General features: G+C 47.2%; 2 protein-coding genes across 6 annotated transcripts in view; one reads left to right on the top strand and one right to left on the bottom strand.

Moving 5' to 3' along the window:
* Positions 1 to 28: 28 nt before the first annotated feature.
* Positions 29 to 12412, bottom strand: STYXL1 (serine/threonine/tyrosine interacting like 1). 5 transcript variants are annotated; one of them, XM_061604859.1, is made up of 11 exons: positions 12054 to 12083; positions 10997 to 11214; positions 9813 to 10113; positions 7995 to 8056; positions 7097 to 7241; positions 6048 to 6104; positions 5130 to 5275; positions 4707 to 4852; positions 3642 to 3739; positions 2440 to 2549; positions 33 to 666 (listed from the first exon to the last, which is right to left on the bottom strand). In XM_061604859.1, the coding sequence occupies exons 3-11, from the start codon at positions 9913 to 9915 to the stop codon at positions 535 to 537; spliced, it is 999 nt and encodes a 332-aa protein (XP_061460843.1). In that variant the 5' UTR covers positions 9916 to 10113; positions 10997 to 11214; positions 12054 to 12083; the 3' UTR covers positions 33 to 534. The 5 variants fall into 5 exon arrangements, with proteins under 5 accessions (XP_061460847.1, XP_061460848.1, XP_061460843.1 ...); XM_061604860.1 differs by lacking the exon at positions 10997 to 11214 and having other exon boundaries at positions 12054 to 12412; XM_061604861.1 differs by lacking the exons at positions 10997 to 11214; positions 12054 to 12083 and adding an exon at positions 11583 to 11676.
* MDH2 (malate dehydrogenase 2) overlaps positions 12131 to 18308 on the top strand; it is an 18518-nt gene continuing 12340 nt past the window's right edge. Inside the window, exons 1-2 of the mRNA XM_061604858.1 lie at positions 12131 to 12352; positions 15804 to 15972. Coding sequence (XP_061460842.1) covers positions 12287 to 12352; positions 15804 to 15972 — 235 coding nt within the window. The 5' untranslated portion in view covers positions 12131 to 12286. The remainder of the gene's footprint in view (positions 12353 to 15803; positions 15973 to 18308) is intronic.

Below are 18308 nucleotides of genomic sequence, written 5' to 3' on the forward strand. Positions count from 1 at the left end.
GGCCCTTTTGGACAGAGATCACTTGGCCACTATACTGTATTCTCAGTTAATTTCCAGACTGGATTATTGCGGTAGTCTCTGTGTGTGTGAGGCTTCCCTGGAAGACAACTTGGAAACTTCACCCAGGGGGAGCGCATATCATCCATTTAAAACAGCTGCTCTGGTTGCTAGTTCGTTTCTGAGCTCAATTCAAAATGTTGACCTTGACTTTAAGCGCAGTTGGAGTTCTTCTTGGCCTTGACAGACAAGCTCCACGTGAACAAAAGCATACTGTTTTTATTTCTGAATAAAGCAACAGGAACAGTCCTAACACCACTCAGCTCTGCACATAGGAACGCAGAGAACAACCAGCGAGACACATAACAAACCCGGCGGGACAGCGACAGTGAAAGGTTAAAGATCAAATAATCCAAAAACAGAGATTTCTTTCTTGATCCTCGACCAGCACAAGGACCCGGAAACTAGGGCGACATAGATCCCACTGGAGACAGCCAGCCGGTGTTGCAGGGACTTGCTTTGCCAGCTGCCGTCGGGTCAGTAATTTGGTTCAGAGATATCGGTGATCGCGGTCATGTAGACACGCCTTTCCCATTCTGAGAGCTGTTGCACAAACCCCCTGTTTGGGCGCATGTTGCTTTTGCACTTCTGCACGTAGTTCCAAGCTTTCTACAAATGCAAGCAGAGAGCAGAGGTAGCAGGAGGAGGGGGAAGCGTGGGGGGGGGGAGATCTGCCCCCCCACTCCCCTCCCCCCTAATATCTTGGCCAGGTAACTGAGTAGCTTTGCATGCTGAAGATCTCAGGCTCCATCTCCAGCAACAGGGTCAGGTGACGGGAAAGACCTTGAGGTGTCCCTGGCTACACGTGCACCAAATTTTGCCTTTCCAGCTCACGCAGAAGTACCTTTACTTCATTTGGTGAGCCGGCTGGATCAGGCCAGCGGCCCATCTAGTCATAGAATCATAGAATAGTGGAGTTGGAAGGGGCCCATAAGGCCATCTAGTCCAACCCCCTGCGCAGTGCAGGCATCCAAATCAAAGCATTCCCCACAGATGGCTGTCCAGCTGCCTCTTAGATGCCTCCAGTGTTGGAGAGCCCATTAACTCTCTATGGTTCCATTGTCCTATGGCTTCCTATAGGAAGTTGAGCATCCTGTTCTCACAGTGGCCAGCCAGACACCCCAAAGGGAAGCCGGCAGGCAGGATCTGAGCACAAGAGCAACTCTCCCCTCCTGCAGTTCCCAGAAACGGGTGTTTGGAAGTATGCTGCCTCTGACCATTCACTTAGCTCAGTTTACACTAACTGGCAGAGGGTCAACAGGGGACATTCCCAGCCCTTTCTGGGGAGATGCTGGGGCCTGAACCTGGTGCTTTCTGCTTGCAAAACAGGTGATCTGCCACTGAGCCATGGCCGTTTCAAGCTAAGGGATTCAGGAAAAAAAGACTCTTGCTTAGTTTAATACCAGAACACAGGGCCACCCAGTGAAGCTGAATGTTAGGAACATAGGAAGGTGTCTTATACACTGTTCCACCTAGGTCTACACTGACTGGCAGTAGTGGCTCTTTGGGATTTCAGACAGGGGACACTCCCTGGAGATGCCTGCCTGCAGGACCTTTTGCATGCAAGGCAGATTCTCTGCCAGAGCTTGGGAAAGTTATTTTGAACTACAACTCCCATCAGCCCAATCCAGTGGCCATGCTGGCTGGGGCTGATGGGAGTTGTAGTTCAAAAAAGAAACTTTTCCAAGCTGTGTTCTCTGCCACTAAGCTATGGCCCTATCTCTGCAAAACATCATTTCTTTGAAAGGAAAAATACCAGGTATTCTTAAAAGTACAGGAAAGGGGTTAAGAACTCTCTAAAAAACTTTGGTTTTGTATTGGGGCCTTCTGCGTGTTCTACATAGAACAGTAGAGTTGGAAGGGGCCTATAAGGCCATCAAGTCCAACCCCCTGCTCAATGCAGGAATCCAAATCAAAGCATTCCCGACAGATGGCTGTCCAGCTGCCTCTTGAAAGCCTCCAGTGTCGGAGAGCCCACTCCCTCTCTAGGTAACTGGTTCCATTGTCATATGGCTCTAACAGTTAGGAAGTTTTTCCTGATGTCCAGTCGAAATCTGTCTCCTTGCAACTTGAGCCCATTATTCCGTGTCCTGCACTCTGGGACGATCGAGAAGAGATCCCGGCCCTCCTCTGTGTGGCAACCTTTCATGTACTTGACGAGTGCTATCGTATCTCCCCTCAGCCTTCTCTTCTCCGGGCTACAGCCCTTCCCCTAAAGTGCGTGTGTACATACATAATTTCTCGTAATTTTTCTGACTGATTACAAGATGAATTGCATGGTTAGATTTTTGCAACGTTCTTTGTTGTCGCAATGCCATGGATGCCCACAAAGGAGTTAGACTATGGATTGCCCGCTGCCCCTCCTCCCGTGGTTCTACTCACCTTTAAGTAAAGCCTGCACGAATGGACCAGATAGGCCATAACAGCTGTGCTGCACCTACTTATGCCCAAGGTGGAGAAAACCAGAACCGCTTCCTTGTGGATGTGACTGTCTGAAAAACAGCAGACAAAAGAAAACGCTTGCATCGTGCTTGAAAGCCACAATTGGTAGGGGAAAATATAATTGGGGATATCAAGCTGGTGAGAGTTGCTGTGGGGCCTGCCTTGCCCGCCCCTAAGCTAGCCTGCTGCTCACAGTTGTGGTGGTGGACATAGTTCCTCCGTCTGGGGTGGAAGTCATTTTCGATGCTAGGCTGCGGTCAAATCAGCTTCAAACAGGTGCCACCTTGTATTTTCCTTCAGGCGGCAAAATGCCTGGCGTTCAGCCTGCCCCTTGCCAGCTGTGTCCCATGCCCTCCTCAAGGGCTTTTGTCTGGCTGCAGTGCATCCTTGGAACAGTGACCATCCCTTACGCTTTCCTGGATGGAGATATGTGTTTGGGCATATGTAGAGAAATCTCAGGCTTTTGCGTGGCTGGGATATATCCATCTGCCTGTTGGCTGAGGCAGATGGGAACTGTATCTAGAACATCTGGAGGGTGCCAGGTTGGGCGGGGCTGCCAACCTGTCAATCTCATGACACCATTATGACATCATATAATTGGCAGGCAGGGCGCCCATCTGCCAAAATCCCTTGCACTTCCCTTAAGTCTCTGCAATCAGGGACTTAAAGGGGGAGGGAGGTAGACTTGGAAAAGCCTATTCCAAGTCTCCCCCCACCTTTAAGTCCTATTCACAGAAAATGAAAAAGGAAATGCCAGGAGATTTGGAAAAGGCTTTAATACAGCCCCCACTCTCCCATTTGAGTAAATGGGAATGCAGGGTCTGTCTTAAACCCCTTGCAACAGTATTTGGCTGCTTCAAAGGGTCCTTTTGTGCAGGGCTTCCATCCCCACTGAGCTGGTGATCAAGGATTAAATCTTGCTGCTTTGGCTGGGAACAGGATCGCAGAGTCAGGGCAGGATTAAACCCTAGTGATGTCAGCCTGGTGGGCATGATCTGGAGAAAATGGCCTTGGAGGCCAAACAGGACCCTCTGGGGGACCATGACTGGTCCTGAGGCTGGAGATTTCCCACCCCTGTATTAAGGGAAGAGCTCAGGAAAGCTTGGCCAAGAGGAGAACAGAAACCGTCCTGGTTTACTCACCTAAGAAGTGACAAATATCACCAAAGGAGGGAAACATATTTGCATCTGGAGAATCTGGAATGGGGATGTGAAGTAGGTTGTCGCTGTCTTCAAGAAAACTGGGAAAGAGCAAAGAGAAGATCTCCTTGGACACTTGCAGAAATCCCATCCACCCAGGCAAAAAGCAAATTATGCCAGCACAGTGTAGCGCAGGGAGCAGCCTGTGACTCTCCGGATGCAGTTGGACTCCCAACTCTCACCAGCCCCAGCCAGTTATGAAAGCTGGAGTCCAGCAACATCTGGAAAGCCAGAGGTCCTCCACCTTTGCAGCACTGGGTGGACATCACGGCCTCTTGTGGGGAGGAAGTTCCATAATTTAACATTGCATTCTGTGAAGAAGTACTTTCTCAATCTTCCAACATGTCCTGAATTCCAACATTCACTTTCACTGGATGTCCACAAGCTCTAGTATTGTAAGAGAGGGAGAAAAACTTTTCTCTATCCTGTCTCTGTATGCTGTGCATAATTATATACACTTCTGTCATATCACCTCTGACTCACTTTTTCTCTAAACTAGAAAGCCCCAAATGCTGCAGCCTTTCCTCATAGGGGAGTCTCTCAATTCCCTTGATCTTTTTGGTTGCCCATTTCTGAACTCTTTTCCAACTCTACAATATCTTTTTTTTTTTTTTTGAGGTGAGGCAGCCAGAACAGTACACAGTATTCCAAATCCGGCTGCACCATAGATTTGTATAACAGCATGTAGCCCTGGACGGTTGGCAGTGAGGGGAACTGACCACAAGCTGAAAGGTTCCTCCCTCCTGACATAGACAGAGGATGTTTTTCAAAAGTTAGCTGTTTTTTCATGGGCATGGGGGTTTATTCTCAGGTAATGACACAAAAGACTGTGCTGATGATGGCTACCTTTGAGAGGTTCAGAACCGAAGGGATTTGAACTGGCAAACACTACACAACGCTGGCTTAAGTATTATTTATGGGCTCTTGATTTTTGTGGTCTTCCTCACAAGGCTGGGAAAAAATGGAAAGCTGAGTAATGTTCAACGTATAATGTTCGTCAGAACTCACAATGTGCCAACCTCTTCAGAAATATTGATGTGGGCTTTGATTTTCAGATCCTTCTGAATTTGGCCGTCACAGGCTTGCACATAATTTCCCATGTACAGGCGAGCAGGCAGGATCTCCACCGGGTAGGGCTTAAATGCCTCTAGTTCCTGTACACGAAGAACATCAAAAGAGCCTGCTGGATCATGCCAGTGGACCATCTAGACCAGCATTCTGTTCTCACAGTGGCCAACCAGATGCCTCTTCTAGGAAGCCCACAAGCAGGACCTGTGTGCAATTACTCTCTCCCCTATTAATAGTACCAATCCTAGTAACAACATTAATAGTAAAGAACAGGAAAAATGCTAAAAGCAGCAGCAGCACCCCAACTGGAGGAGAAAATAGCAACAACCCGAACTGTTAAGGAGAAAGCCTGTTCTCTTTCACCTGAGGCATCCAGAATATCTTCTGGGTCCGGAGATAATGGTAGGAAGCTGTGAACAGTTCGTAGCCACCTCTCAGGACCAGGACCGGGAAGCAGGTGAGGCGCTGCATGATTCTGGCACAACGGGCTGCGGATCCCACTAGGGCATCTAGATCACCGTGAGAGACAGATAGACACGTAAGAGGGGAAATATCCCAGAGGCTTCCCTTTCTGGCATTGTCAGCAGTGAAACGCATCAGATGAGTTCTGAACGTTTCTGTGCTTTTATCCTGCTGCTTGTGAGAGATTGGGGCCTAGGTCCCGACTCTGAAGGAAGGCTTTCCCCTCCCCTGGGGCTTGGTGATTTCACACGGGGAGACAGAAAGCTCAGCATCTTGCTCAGTGCTGTCTATGCTGACTGGCAGCAGATCTCTAGGATTTCAGAAGGGTCTCACTCAGCCTTACCTAGAGATGCCCTTGGGGACTGAACCTGGGACCTCAGATGCTCCAGCCTCTGAGCTATCACTCTCCCTACGTTGTCTTATTCCGAGTCAGACGGCTCAGTACTGTCCTCACTGACTGGCAAGGGCTGTCCAGGGTTTCCAGCATGAGCATCTCCCACCAGCCCTACCTGGAGATGCTGGGGGCTGAACCCAGGACCTTCTGCAAGTAAAGCAGATGCTCTGCCACCGATTCAGCCCAGCAACACTGCTCTCCCCAGCAGGCTTTTGGAAGGAAACCTTCAGAACCATTTTCTTTTCCCCTCCCATTGGAAATCCCGGACAAAGGATGCTTCCACCAAATGCGGTCAGGGCACTTCCAACTAGACCCAGTCTCCTGTACAAAAGGGGCCTCCCATCTTCACCCATAGGTCCCTGGCTTGTTTTAATAACCCACGGACTGCCGCTACTATGATTTTTAAAACAACAACAACAGCTTACTCTCGTTAGGATCTGGTTTACGTTTTAATTCCGTGATGTTGATTCCCTTGTCGTATGCTGGGGGGGGGGAGAGAGAGAGAGAGAGAGAGAGAGAGAGAGAGAGGGAGAAGATTTGTAATGGATTATTGGAGCTTCTGGCTGGCATCCAATGCTACTCCTACTCAGAGGACATTCATTGACGTTAATAGGCACGACGAACTTAGGTTCATCGGTTTCAGTGGATCTACTCCAAGTAGGACTTGGCTGAATGCAACCCTTTACTTCAAGATGCGGGGATATGATCAGAGACACTACAGACCTCTCTCCCCCGCTGACCTCTTCGGGTCTTTCTGTGCGGCAGGTGACCCTAGAATGAGGACAGGTCAGGTGACGGCTTCAATGGATTTGGGGCACGATCAAAACAAAATAAGGACGCAGCCTGAAGCAGTGGATTTCGGGCTCGATCATAAGAAGAGCCTGCTGGATCAGGCCAGTGGCCCATCTAGTCCAGCATCCTGTTCTCACAGTGGCCAACCAGGTGCCTGGGGGAAAGCCCGCAAGCCGGACCTGAGTGCGAGAACACTCTCTCCAAAGATCAAAGACAGCAGAGTGAGAGAGAGATGTCCTATGGAATGTTCTCCCAGGCCAGTGGTCCCCAAACGTTTTCCCACATGGACCACTTGGTTAAGGTGTTGGACTATGGCCTGGGAGAATCCCCACACAGCCATGAAGCTCACTGGGTGACCTTGGGCCAGTCACTGCCTCTCGGCCTTAGAGGAAGGCAATGGTAAACCCCCTCTGAATAACGCTTACCATGAAAACCCTATTCATAGGGTGGCCATAAGTCGGGATCAACTTGAAGGGAGTCCATTTCCATTTTTTCAGAGGACCATCCCATTGTGTGGGCTCCCGCCTGCAGTCTGAAGGGGTGCAGCTCAACTTACCCCCCTCGGCAAGAACTAAGCACCCGCCAGCGCTCTGTTTAAATTTCAGTCTTGTTGGGCAAGCTAGGATTATTACATTAAACCGCCCTGCCTGCGGAACTCGCAACAGAAAGAGGGGAAGAGTACGTTTGAGGTCTTTATCCACTTCGTACAAATCGTAATCTATGTCGAAAGCAGCCTCCACCGAGTTTGTCCTGCTGTCGTATACCACGCAGTATCGGACGCACTCCAGGTTGACAGATGGAGGAACCACGTATTTGCCCAATGGATTCTTGAACAAGAAAAAAAGGCGGTGGATTAAGCATCATGCTGACTACACCACAGAGCAGAACTTCAATACCTTGGGAACCATTCCCAGCATGGACCTACCTGGATCCCGCATTTGTCATCTGAGGCCCTTCTTAGTGTGCCCTTTCCAAGGGAGGTGCAAAGGGTGGCCACACGAAATGCGGTCTTCTCAGTGGTGGCTCCGCAACTGTGGAATGCTCTCTCCAGAGGCATACGCCTAGCGCCATAGCTATCAATCATTATTATTATCACTAAATTTATTACCCGGCCTTCACCAGTAGGTCCCAGGGCAGGTCCCAACACTGTAAAATAAAGACGTCCCCCTAACCGCTCAGGCCTTTTGCTCTTCACTGGGGTTCAGCTTTTAGCTGGATGGGGTAGGATGTGTCCTTTTTGTGTCGTTGCAGGATGAGCACTTTTCGTCAATAAGGTTCTTTTACCTTTGGATGCATTTTAGAGTGGGTACTGTATGCTTTTAAAAAGAAATTGTAAGCCACTTACAGACAAAACATTTTGCAGGGAGCAACAAATGTAATAAATATATTGCTCTGTTATTTCCATTGGTTGCTTTTGTGGCCTTGTTTAACACAGTTTTCATTTTTTTGTTTAGTTTCAGCATCCCCTGACAACCTTTGCCTCACAGTAGAGGCTTCTGCAAGGGAGAATGCTTCATCTAGGGTCTCTCCAAGCTAGAGGAGGCGAATAAACAACCCAGACATCCAAAAATGTCACTCACTGTTTTGACTCGGATTGCCGTCATCAAGTGGCTTTCATTGTACTCTCTCTTTGTCCGAGCATCTAAAAGCAACAGAAGAGGCAAAAGGAGAGGGAAAAGCAAACCTGTGAACACGTCAATTCCTTCTTTGTTATTTAGGGTTGTTGGGTTGGGTTTGTTTGAAACTTTTCCGTGTTCTTTTTATTTCCACACCCTGTGAACCGTTCATCGGCAAACAACAGCATGATTTACTTCTAAACAGTGAAAAAGACCCCACCCCCACCCAGCCTTTCCATATGAATCACTGACCTGGCCTCGCCCAAGGCAGACAATCCTGTTTTGGGTCTGCAGCTGGAAGGGACATGAACTCTCCAACTGCACCCAATGCAGAGGAAGCAGAATGACAAATCCACACCAAATGCAGCATACAGGAAGTCTGAAAAATGGCTACCAGCAGAGCTTGGAAAAGTTACTTTTTTTGAGCTACAACTCCCATCAGCCCCAGCCAGCATGGCCACTGGATTGGGCTGATGGGAGCTGTAGTTCAAAAAAGTAACTTTGCCAAGCTCTGGCTACCAGTCTTGATGGCTACGCAGCGTCTCTGCATTCAGTGATGGGATGGCTCTGAGTGCTGGTTGCTTGCGGGGGAAAAACAGCAGGAGAGCGCTGTTGTGCTTGGGGCCTGGTTGCGGGCTTCCCATTGGCAACTGGTTAGCAGCAGTGGGAAACAGGAAGCTGGATGAAATGGGCCTTGGGTCCGGCCCAGCACAACTCGCCTTATGTCCAGTCTCAGAAATGATAGGGTAGAGCTGGTGAGTCAGAGGTGACGTGATAGAAGCATATAAAGTGATGCACGGCATGGAGAAAGTGGATAGAGAAAAGTTTTTCTCCCTCTCACGTAACACTAGAACCTGGAGACATCCAATGAAGCTGAAAGTTTGAAGACTCAGGATGGACAAAAGTAGGTGTTTCTCCACACAGCACGTAGTTAAACTATGGAATTCTCAGGAGCACTCTGCCCTCCTGCAGTTTACAGCAGCCGGCATTCAGAAGCATGTTGCTTCTGACAGTGGCAGCAGTGCACATCACGGCTATTGGCCTTAGCCTCCATGTAATCCTCCAAGTTGGTGGCTGTCACTGCCACCTGTGGGAGCATATTCAATAGTTTAACTGTTCGCTGTGCAAAGCAGCACTTTCCGTCTTCAATCTTCCACCGTTCAGCTTTCTTTGGATGCCCACGAGTTCTAGTGTTATACGAGAGGAAGAGATGTTTATTCATTTACTTAATTATTACATTTATATACCGCCTCATAGCTGAAGGCCTCTGGGCGGTTTACAGCAATTAAAAACAAATACACAAATTTTAAAACACAAAAACAAGTTAAAAACACAAGTTAAAACAATTTAACAACACAATTTAAATTTTTTTAAAAACAATTTTAAAAAAAAGTGCCTGGGAGAAAAACTTTCCAGTATCCATTTTCTCCATGCCATACACCATTTTATATACTTCTACCATTTTCCCTCTTACTTGCCTTTTCTCTAAACTAAAGTGCCCCAAATTCAACTGGTTTGTGTTCAACTGGTTTACGTTGCAGGTGTGAGGGGAGAGCTACAGGTATCCCATTACAGGTGAGCCACGAGTTAAGCTTGGAAACGCACAGAGCCAGGTAGACCTTGCGGCTCAGGTAATGCCCCTGTCCAAACAGGAAGCCTTTTATAGCAATTCATGTTCAGGCATGTCCAACAGTCAACAATCTAACAGAACAACCCTAAATAGGACTGTAACCTGACGCTTCACCCTGTCATTTATCGCATTTTACCATGACTGTAACTTACCAAGTAAACAAAGATAGTTTGGTTCTGCCAGTCTAGAGATTTTTGTGGACTGGTTCAACATATTATACAGTTCTGTTGGTTCACACAAGGCCACCCCTGCCATAACTGTGGATGAGAATGATGCAGTGTTGAGAACGCTACTGCACTCTCAGAAGCTGAACTCCGATACAGTAGTCTGCTTCACATTCATGTGGTTCGTCCATGAATAAAAATAGGCCCCTTCACATCTGAGTTTGCAGTCTGGAAATCCAGGTAATTTGTTGTTTGCAGGAATGTCTTGGATGTCAAGATACCATTCGACCTAAAAACAAAGCAAAAAGGGGAACTATTAGCTGAGGGTTCCACCCAATTAAAGGAATCTTAGTCAATTAAGCACATGAGTTTTAGTGTACTAAATGTGTACAAATATGCCGATGACTAAAACAATCATTCTAAAGGGGGGAAAGCAGACTTAATTTTTACTAGATGGTACAAGCATACATCACAGCAACTGTCATCTTTGAAAAGGCAACCTGATCTTTCAGGTATCCTGGTTCCAAGCCCCAAAGCAGGACACAAGCGCAACACCATTCTCCACACTTGTGATTCTCAGCAACAGGTATTCAGCGGCACATTGCTGCCCACAGTGGAGGTGAAACAACCATCGTGGCTAGTAGCCATGGCTAGCCTTACCCCCCATGAATCTATCTCGCCCCCTTTTTAAAGCTGCCCAAGGTGCACACACGCCAGCTAATTCCACATTATGCGCAATTTATATGTTCCCAACCACCCTTGCAAGAGCAGCTTCTGCACCCTGCTAAAAGATTATGTGGGTGTTCAGGATTGTATGCAACTAAGTCATACTCCATGGATTTAATTGAGGCTTGGGGGCTTCCCCAAAGAGGCATCTGGCTGGCTGCTGTGAGAACAGGATGATGGACGAGACGGGTCCCCCCCCGGCGTGATTTGATGGACAGCCCTTCTGATGTTCTTGGTCGTGCTGGTTGATTTCAGCATGTCTACTGCACACAGCCTGTGGTTCTATCTCCGTTATTGCAGGACCAATGCAAGGATGAAACACCCTGAACTCTTCAGAGGAAAGATGGGTTATAAATGCAATAATAATAATAGTAAAAACAACAACAATAATTTGTACCTCTTTACCCTGGTCTTAGACACCTGAGATGTATATTCTCAGCACTCACCCTATTTTCTGTGATGTTTAGGTTGTTTTTAATCATGTGGTTAAAATTGTTGCACCATTTCCTTGTCGCTATGGAGAGAGACGCTCCTCGGTATCCAAGGGCAGAAGCCGCGCCCACTTTCTCACCTCTCGTTGGCGCACGCGATACTTTGGCGCAACATTGGTCGAGAGTGACAAACTCTCGCGAGAGTTGAGAAAGCCATGCTTTTTTTCATCTAGCTGTATTTTATTCATAAAAGGCAGCATTAGAATTCCTTTTGATCTCTGTGGTTGTAAATTTAAAAAAATAACCTCTTTTCATCCCCTCCCACATTGCTCTACTCTGGACAGTTTTAAAGACGTTCTCGTGCGCGAGAAAACATAAAGAGGTTTGGTAAATAATCTCGCGAGATTTGATAGAGTCTCCGAGAGATTTTGAATCTACTTATTTATAAACATTTATATTGCTATATTTATTATCTAAAAATCAAAGCTGTTTACAACATATGCAAATGCCTGATCAAACAACATAAAATCTAAAATCAGAAGTCGTTGTTTATAAAAATGTTTATACACCTGGCGGAACGCCTCTCCCGCTATGTACCTACCCGGTCGCTGCGCTCGACGTCGAAGGCCCTTCTCCGTGTCCCAACGCATAGGGAGGCACGGAGAATGATAACTAGAGCTAGGGCCTTCTCAGTGGTGGCCCCCAAACTATGGAACGCCCTCCCTGATGAGATACGCCTGGCGCCTTCTTTGCTATCTTTTCGGCGCCAGGTAAAGACCTACCTCTTCGCCCAGGCATTTAAAAAATTTTTAAAATTTAAAAATTTGAATTTAAAATTGAAAAATTTTAATTATGTTTTATTGTGTTTTTGTATTTTAACCTGTTTTATTATGCTGTACACCGCCCTGGGAGCTTATTGCTATAGGGCGGTCTAAAAATGTAATAAAATAAATAAATAAATAAATAAATACACAGCCATTCTAATAATAATAATAATAATAATAACAACAACAACAACAACAATAATAATAAAGCATTCCTCTCCCCCCCCCCAAAAAACTATATACTTAACAGAGGAGGCATTTATCGCGAGATATTGTCCAAACTCTCGCGAGAAAACCCAAGAGAGTCTTAAAGGGGGCGGGTGTGTGTGAGCGTGAGAGGAGGGACCCAAAGTAGCAAAAGAACGAGATCTCGCGAGAGGAGCTGGCGAAGTCTCGCGTTGCCCTCGCTGCTTGGAGGTCGTCGACGAAGGAGAAACCAGTCGCCGAGTCTTCCTCGCCCTTCGCAGCCAACCTGCCTGCTATGTTCTCCCGCCTCACTCGGCCTGCCTCCGCCGCGCTCCGCAGAGGGTTCGCAACCTCTTCGCAGGTAGCTGGAGCGGGGAGGCGGCGGGGGCCTGCGGGGGTTATCAGGCAAGGGGAAAGCGGCTGCCAGTCTCGGCAGGTCTTGGCCTAGTTGGAGGGCCTGCTGCGCATGTACATACGCTCTGCCGGGCGCTGTTTAAGGCTGCAGGGTCTGCACGCGCTGCGACGCTGGTTGTGGCCCCCTTAGAGTTCCCCTTGACATGATTTCGTTATTCCCTGGTTGGCTGGTTCATTCATTCAAATACTTACATTTGCAGAAGGGTGGGCATTGGGCAACATCCTTTTTTTTTTTGCTGCTGTTGGTGGTGTTGGGGAGTGTTAAGAACTCTCCCACTCTTTTGCAGTCCTAAATGTCTTGGTGGGTAAATTCCATTGGCCATGGAGGAATTTGCTTAAGGTGCTGGACTGCGACCTGGGAGACCAGGGTTCGAACCCCCACACAGCCGTGAAGCTCACTGGGTGCCCTTGGGCCAGTCACTGCCTCTCAGCCTCAGAGGAAGGCAATGGTAAACCTCCTCTGAATACCACTTACCATGAAAACCCTGGTCATAGGGTTGCCATAAGTTGGAATTGACTTGAAGGCTCAGTGGTCATAGGCAGCCAGGAATGTAGAATGACTGCTCTCCTTGGCAAAAGTTAAAAAAAAAAACTAACCTGTTAATTGGCTAGTAGGCCATAAGGCCATATTTCCATGCTTGTTATGGGAGAGGAGGTTTCCCTTCCCTGTGAAAATCCAGCTGCCGAGATTCTTATCAGGCTGATGTTTTGCTGGCTGGTTCCTTTTGTGACTTGAATTATGTGGTTGGAGCAGACCTCTAGAGGCTTGTATGGATGCAGCTTTGAATTATAGAACCTTATTATGAGTTTATAATTTAAAATTCAACCAAGTGCCACAGGCTCTTAGTTTGGTGAAGTTAGGTTTCTTTGGGTGCTGGAAGTGAGTTGCTTGTTGAAGGAATAGAGTCCACTAGTCAATGGAGAGACCTGGAATGCTGTTCAGTAAAATGGTCTTGTGGGAATACTTGCCCTGTTGTTGGCACAGGAGCGTGTCAAACAAACAAACAAAAAACCCTGAGTGACAGGGGTGAGATTAACTTCATCACTAGTTCTGACAAAGATTTGAGTTAATACTGTGTGTAAAGTCCTGTTTAGAATGTAGGAAACGGCATGCCCCTTTTCCAAAGGGCTGAGCAGAGGCAAGATAGAAAAAGGGGTGTGGATGTCTCAACAATGCCAGGGTACTCAGAATAGGATGAGAAGAATTCCAAGTAGCCGCGAAGGAACACAAATCAGCCTAGCATGGTTCAAAGGTTTGCAGGAGAAGTGTGCCTGATTTGAGTAGAGGGTGGCAGGATGGAAGCTGCAAGATATACAGAGATTGATTCTTTGTTCAGATGCAGGGGGAGGTTCCTGATGGCAGATGACCTTTTTGCTTTGTCGCTGGTTAGTGCTCCACTTACTGGCTTTTTGCCAGGAAAGCACTTCATTAATTTGTATAAATCTCTTGCAACATCCTTCATCCCTCCTACTTTCCAGCCCTTTCACCCTTCCTAGTTGGGGCCTTTTGTAACTCCACCTGTTAACCATAACCTTTCTGCTCCTTCCTTTTCAACGTTGGGTCTTCTCTGATCTTGCACAACCGCAGCTACTTCTCACTGGGGCAAGAACTTTCCCTGCTGAATCATCTGTGTTCCCTGTAGAACTCTTTGCAATCTCAGTGACCTTGGATTGCATTAAATTCCTGGGGGAGGGGGTGGGATCTATTACTCTTCAGTTCACTACCAGCTTTGGACTTGCTGAACTTTATAGCTCACGCTTGTCATCTCTCCCTCTTTGAGACTTTATTCTCTTACTTAATTTCACTTATTAAAAGATTATAAAGATGTGGCATGCGACAGTTCTAGGAGGGTCTTTCGTTATAAAGTAGCAAGCCAGTTTACAGGAAAACATTAGTACAGTTAAACAGTGTTTTTTAAAAAAACACTAAGAAGCACAAATACCAGAGAGACTCAGAATTTGCAGTAGGGCTGGCACTAAAAACTAGGGCTCAGGAATGCCTTCATGAATTGGTATGTTTTTAACTCACCAGTGGACCATTATTATTCTGGGTGCCCACTTGTATCTCTAGGGGCAGGTCGTTCTTGACTAGTCTTCTCCAACCTGGTGCCCTCCAGATGTCTTTGTCTGCAATACCCCATCAGTCCCAGGCGTGGGAAGGGCAGAAACCAAATTGCAGCTGGTTCTAGCCACACTGCAGGGAGGGAGCCTTGCTGTCTTGTCTCTCCCACAGATGCAGCCTAGTGGAACCGTTGTGGTTGGAACCAGTGATGTGGCAGCTGGTCCAGTTTTACCCCATCTTCAAATCTAAATGGCCTTTCCCATATTTGGTTCCAAGGGTCAACACAGATTTATAATATGCCAACAAAGCAAAAAGCTGCAAGAGGTGTGCGTCGTACCAATTAAGGATTACAATCTGTAATTATTTTGGGTTTACTTAAAAGCCCGAGACCCACGTGCACAGGTTTCACGACCCACAGGTTGGGAAACGCTGATTTATATCATGCCTTTGGTGTCCATGGAATCTTTCAGAGCTGCCTCGATCCCTCAAGGAGGAAACAGCCTAAAAGAGAGTGGGGAAAGTACAGAGGGAGAAAGAATGTGGGGGGGACGTGGGTGTGCTTACTTAAAGTTCCCTCGCTGTTGGGGATGAGGATTAAGCTAAGACACAGCCCATGCTGAAGAAGTGGGGTTTGCAGAGTGATTAGAAGGAAGGGTGATTAGCGAGGTGCAGAGATTTCCTCCAGAAATTCCTATAGGATCCTTTGCTGGATGGTTTTCCAAATTTGAGATGTCTGATTCCATGAAGATTACAGATTCTGACCAGAGGCTCCCAAATTATTTGGCTATTGTCATAAACGTGCAAAGTAGTTTGTATGCTGCTCCCTGGTGCTTGCTTAAAAAAACTTTTCCTTTCATCAGGGAAAATGCCCGGACCTCTGGCATTTACGAGAATGGGGGGCTGCTTTTTTGTATTGTCCCAAAGTCAAACGGGAACTGATGGGTGAGGAAAGCAAGATTTGGACTTCTGTTATGTGAGAGCCTACACCAGTCTCCAGATGTTTTGCACTACAGCTTCCATCAGTCCCAGCCCGCATAGGATACCAAGCTGGGAACGACTGCTCTCTTTTGATTTCTGGAAAGTCACTCTAGTTTATAGAAATAAACTGTACACACTTTCAAGGTTTTCAGTACAACCGTGAGGGCTAGAAAGAGAATGAATCCCAGGGATCAAGGCTTTCCCAGAACCGTCAGCTGTTCCTTGTGCATGGTGCAGGATGTGATCTTGTGAGGTTGCAAAGCTTTGAGAGACCCTCTGCATAAGAGCATCACTTACCCACCTCTGGTTAGCCTTGGAGAATTCTCCCTTTTAATTTCGTTTCTTTGCCCCCTCTTAGAACAATGCTAAAGTGGCTGTGCTCGGTGCTTCTGGTGGGATTGGCCAACCGCTCTCCCTCCTGCTGAAGAACAGCCCCTTAATCAGTCGCCTCTGCCTCTATGATATCGCCCACACTCCCGGCGTAGCAGCTGACCTGAGCCACATCGAAACGAGAGCGGAAGTGAAAGGTATGAGATTACTTCTGGCAACAATGCTGTCTTTATGTCTGCCTGTGTGCTCTGTAATATGTCCAGGCTGGTTATTAACGGGTGTGGGCGGTTGTTAGGACCCGTAACGCAGAAGCTGTTGCCAGATCTAGGGGGAATTGATTTGGCTAGTCGATTATCTAAATGTGTAGCTCAAGCATTAATTTACAGGGTGGTAAGTGAGAGTAATGCAACATGTCCAGTTTAGCTGTGAAGAAATCAATGTGCAAAGATTCATTGTATTGTAGTGAGATGTCTGTAGCCAGTATTCAGCTGCTCTGCCTTTCACGTTCCTCCGCCTGTCCCTGCAGTCGTCCAGTTGGAGGGTGCTGGTGTTTGAAACTTGGGTCGTATGCATGAAAAGCTTGTGCTTGCCCACTGAGCTATATAGACCCTCCCTGTGGCTGACAGTGTCCTTACTCCAAGCCAGTGTTTCCCACACTTTTATTTTTGTTGTTGCTGGACTACAGTTCCCATAATTCCTGACCATTGGCCATGCTGGCTGGGGCTGATGGGAGTTGTAGTCCAGTAACAAATTTTTTTTAAAAAGTTTGGGAAACACTGCTCTAAGCGATTGTAATAATTATTCATAGCAGAAATGGGGAACCTGTGGCCCTCCACGTGTGGAGGTATGGGCCAGTATGGCCAGTGATGTGGGATGATGGGGCTTGTAGTACCCTAACATCTGGAGGGCCTCAGGTTCCTGCCTCTGATTTGTAGCTCATGATGGTGTACTTCAAACAAATCAAATGCGAACAGTATTTAAGGGATCGGACCGCTCTTGGCTCCTATGTTGGAACCTCAGGAGTCGCCCACAATCGCTAATTAGTTTAAAGTAACCCACACACATGGCAACTGTGAAGTCCATTTTCAGCTGTTGTGATTGCATCGCAGGCTAGCAGGGACCAGTGCTTAGGTCCCATCTGCAGAATACGTTTAAAGCAGCATCATATCACTTTAAACCGTCATGGCTTCCTCCAGAGAATCCTGGGAAGTGTGGCTTGTGAAGGGTGCTGAGAGTTGTGAGGAGACTCCCTATTCCCCTCACAGAGCTACAATTCCCAAGCTGGTTTAACAATCAGTCCCTCTTCCTAGGGAAGTCTGACTATCCCCACACAGTTTTTGAGAGCATTGCTCGTGGAGTGAAATCATTTGCAGAACGGGCTGGCTGGTGTGCCGAAAAACCCTTGGGCCTACCTACCACTGCAGGCTTCCCACTAATGTGCTTGCCAAGTTGCTATCAGCAAGCATGTTAAACAAACAAACAAAATTTCCGGTGAGAATCCTGCCTTTTTCTGGAGCCTGGGGGGTGGGAAATCTGTGTAAGCTCTTCGAAGAGCCCCTATTCTTCTCGGTGCTCTGGAAAAAGTCAGTACTCTTTTTGTCATAATTGAAGATGGGCAACGGGTGTTCAGGCTGGTGAGGTGACATCAGTGTGATTGTGTGTGTTACGATGGATGTTTTGTGTGCCAACTAGAGTGCAAAGCCATGAATGCTCCAGGCCTTAGCAGCCAGTCCCTGGTTTTGTGTGTGTGTGCTGTGGCTAGTAGCAGAGATGCATGGTTGCCCTCTTCCTTCTCTGACCTCTCCTACCCTAAATGTCTTGAGCTGAATCCTCCTCTTGGTGGGTGGCTGTCAGAGAAGGTGGAAGCACAAGACTGTGAACCTCTGCTTATCTACCTCTCCCGATCTACCTCTGTCCCCTTACTGTGGGAGGACATTGTAAGAAGCGTGTTTGTGTGTCTGCCTGCAGTGGCTGTGAATCCCCATGAGCTCCTCCGTTCCTGTTGGAAGGATGCCCAGGAACACATTCCCATTTGCAGTATCTTGCAGCCTGAACTTGGACAAGCAACTGATGACGGCCACTTCCTGTTCCTGCACAGTAACCTTTGGTGCCTGTTCACGCCGAGAAGTGCAAAGCTTAAAACGGGAGGTTTAAATAAAAATGATATAAAGCTGTTGGAGAGGCTTCCATTGGCTGACTCCTGAGCTTTGTTGGTAGATCTTTATGCCTGAATGAACCTCCCAGATGGGAGTTGAAGGTAGCTTGCTTGCTCTACCCGCTTGTCCACTATGAGGCTCTTAATCTGCCATGCTGGCTGGGGCTGATGGGAGTTGTAGTTCAAAAAAAGTAACTTTTCCAAGCTCTGATATTTATACAGACATCTTAGTCTACAATCCTCAGTGTGTGGTTGTAATTTGGATTTCTAATGTTAGTACGTGTTATTGCAGTCTGTTAAAGTATGGATTGTATTAGGTTTTAATTGACAGATTTATATTGTTGAAATCTACTTTATTTTTTTTTCAATTAATTTTTA

Source organism: Rhineura floridana, chromosome 21 (genome assembly GCF_030035675.1).
Source record: "Rhineura floridana isolate rRhiFlo1 chromosome 21, rRhiFlo1.hap2, whole genome shotgun sequence".
Classification (NCBI taxonomy): domain Eukaryota; kingdom Metazoa; phylum Chordata; class Lepidosauria; order Squamata; family Rhineuridae; genus Rhineura; species Rhineura floridana.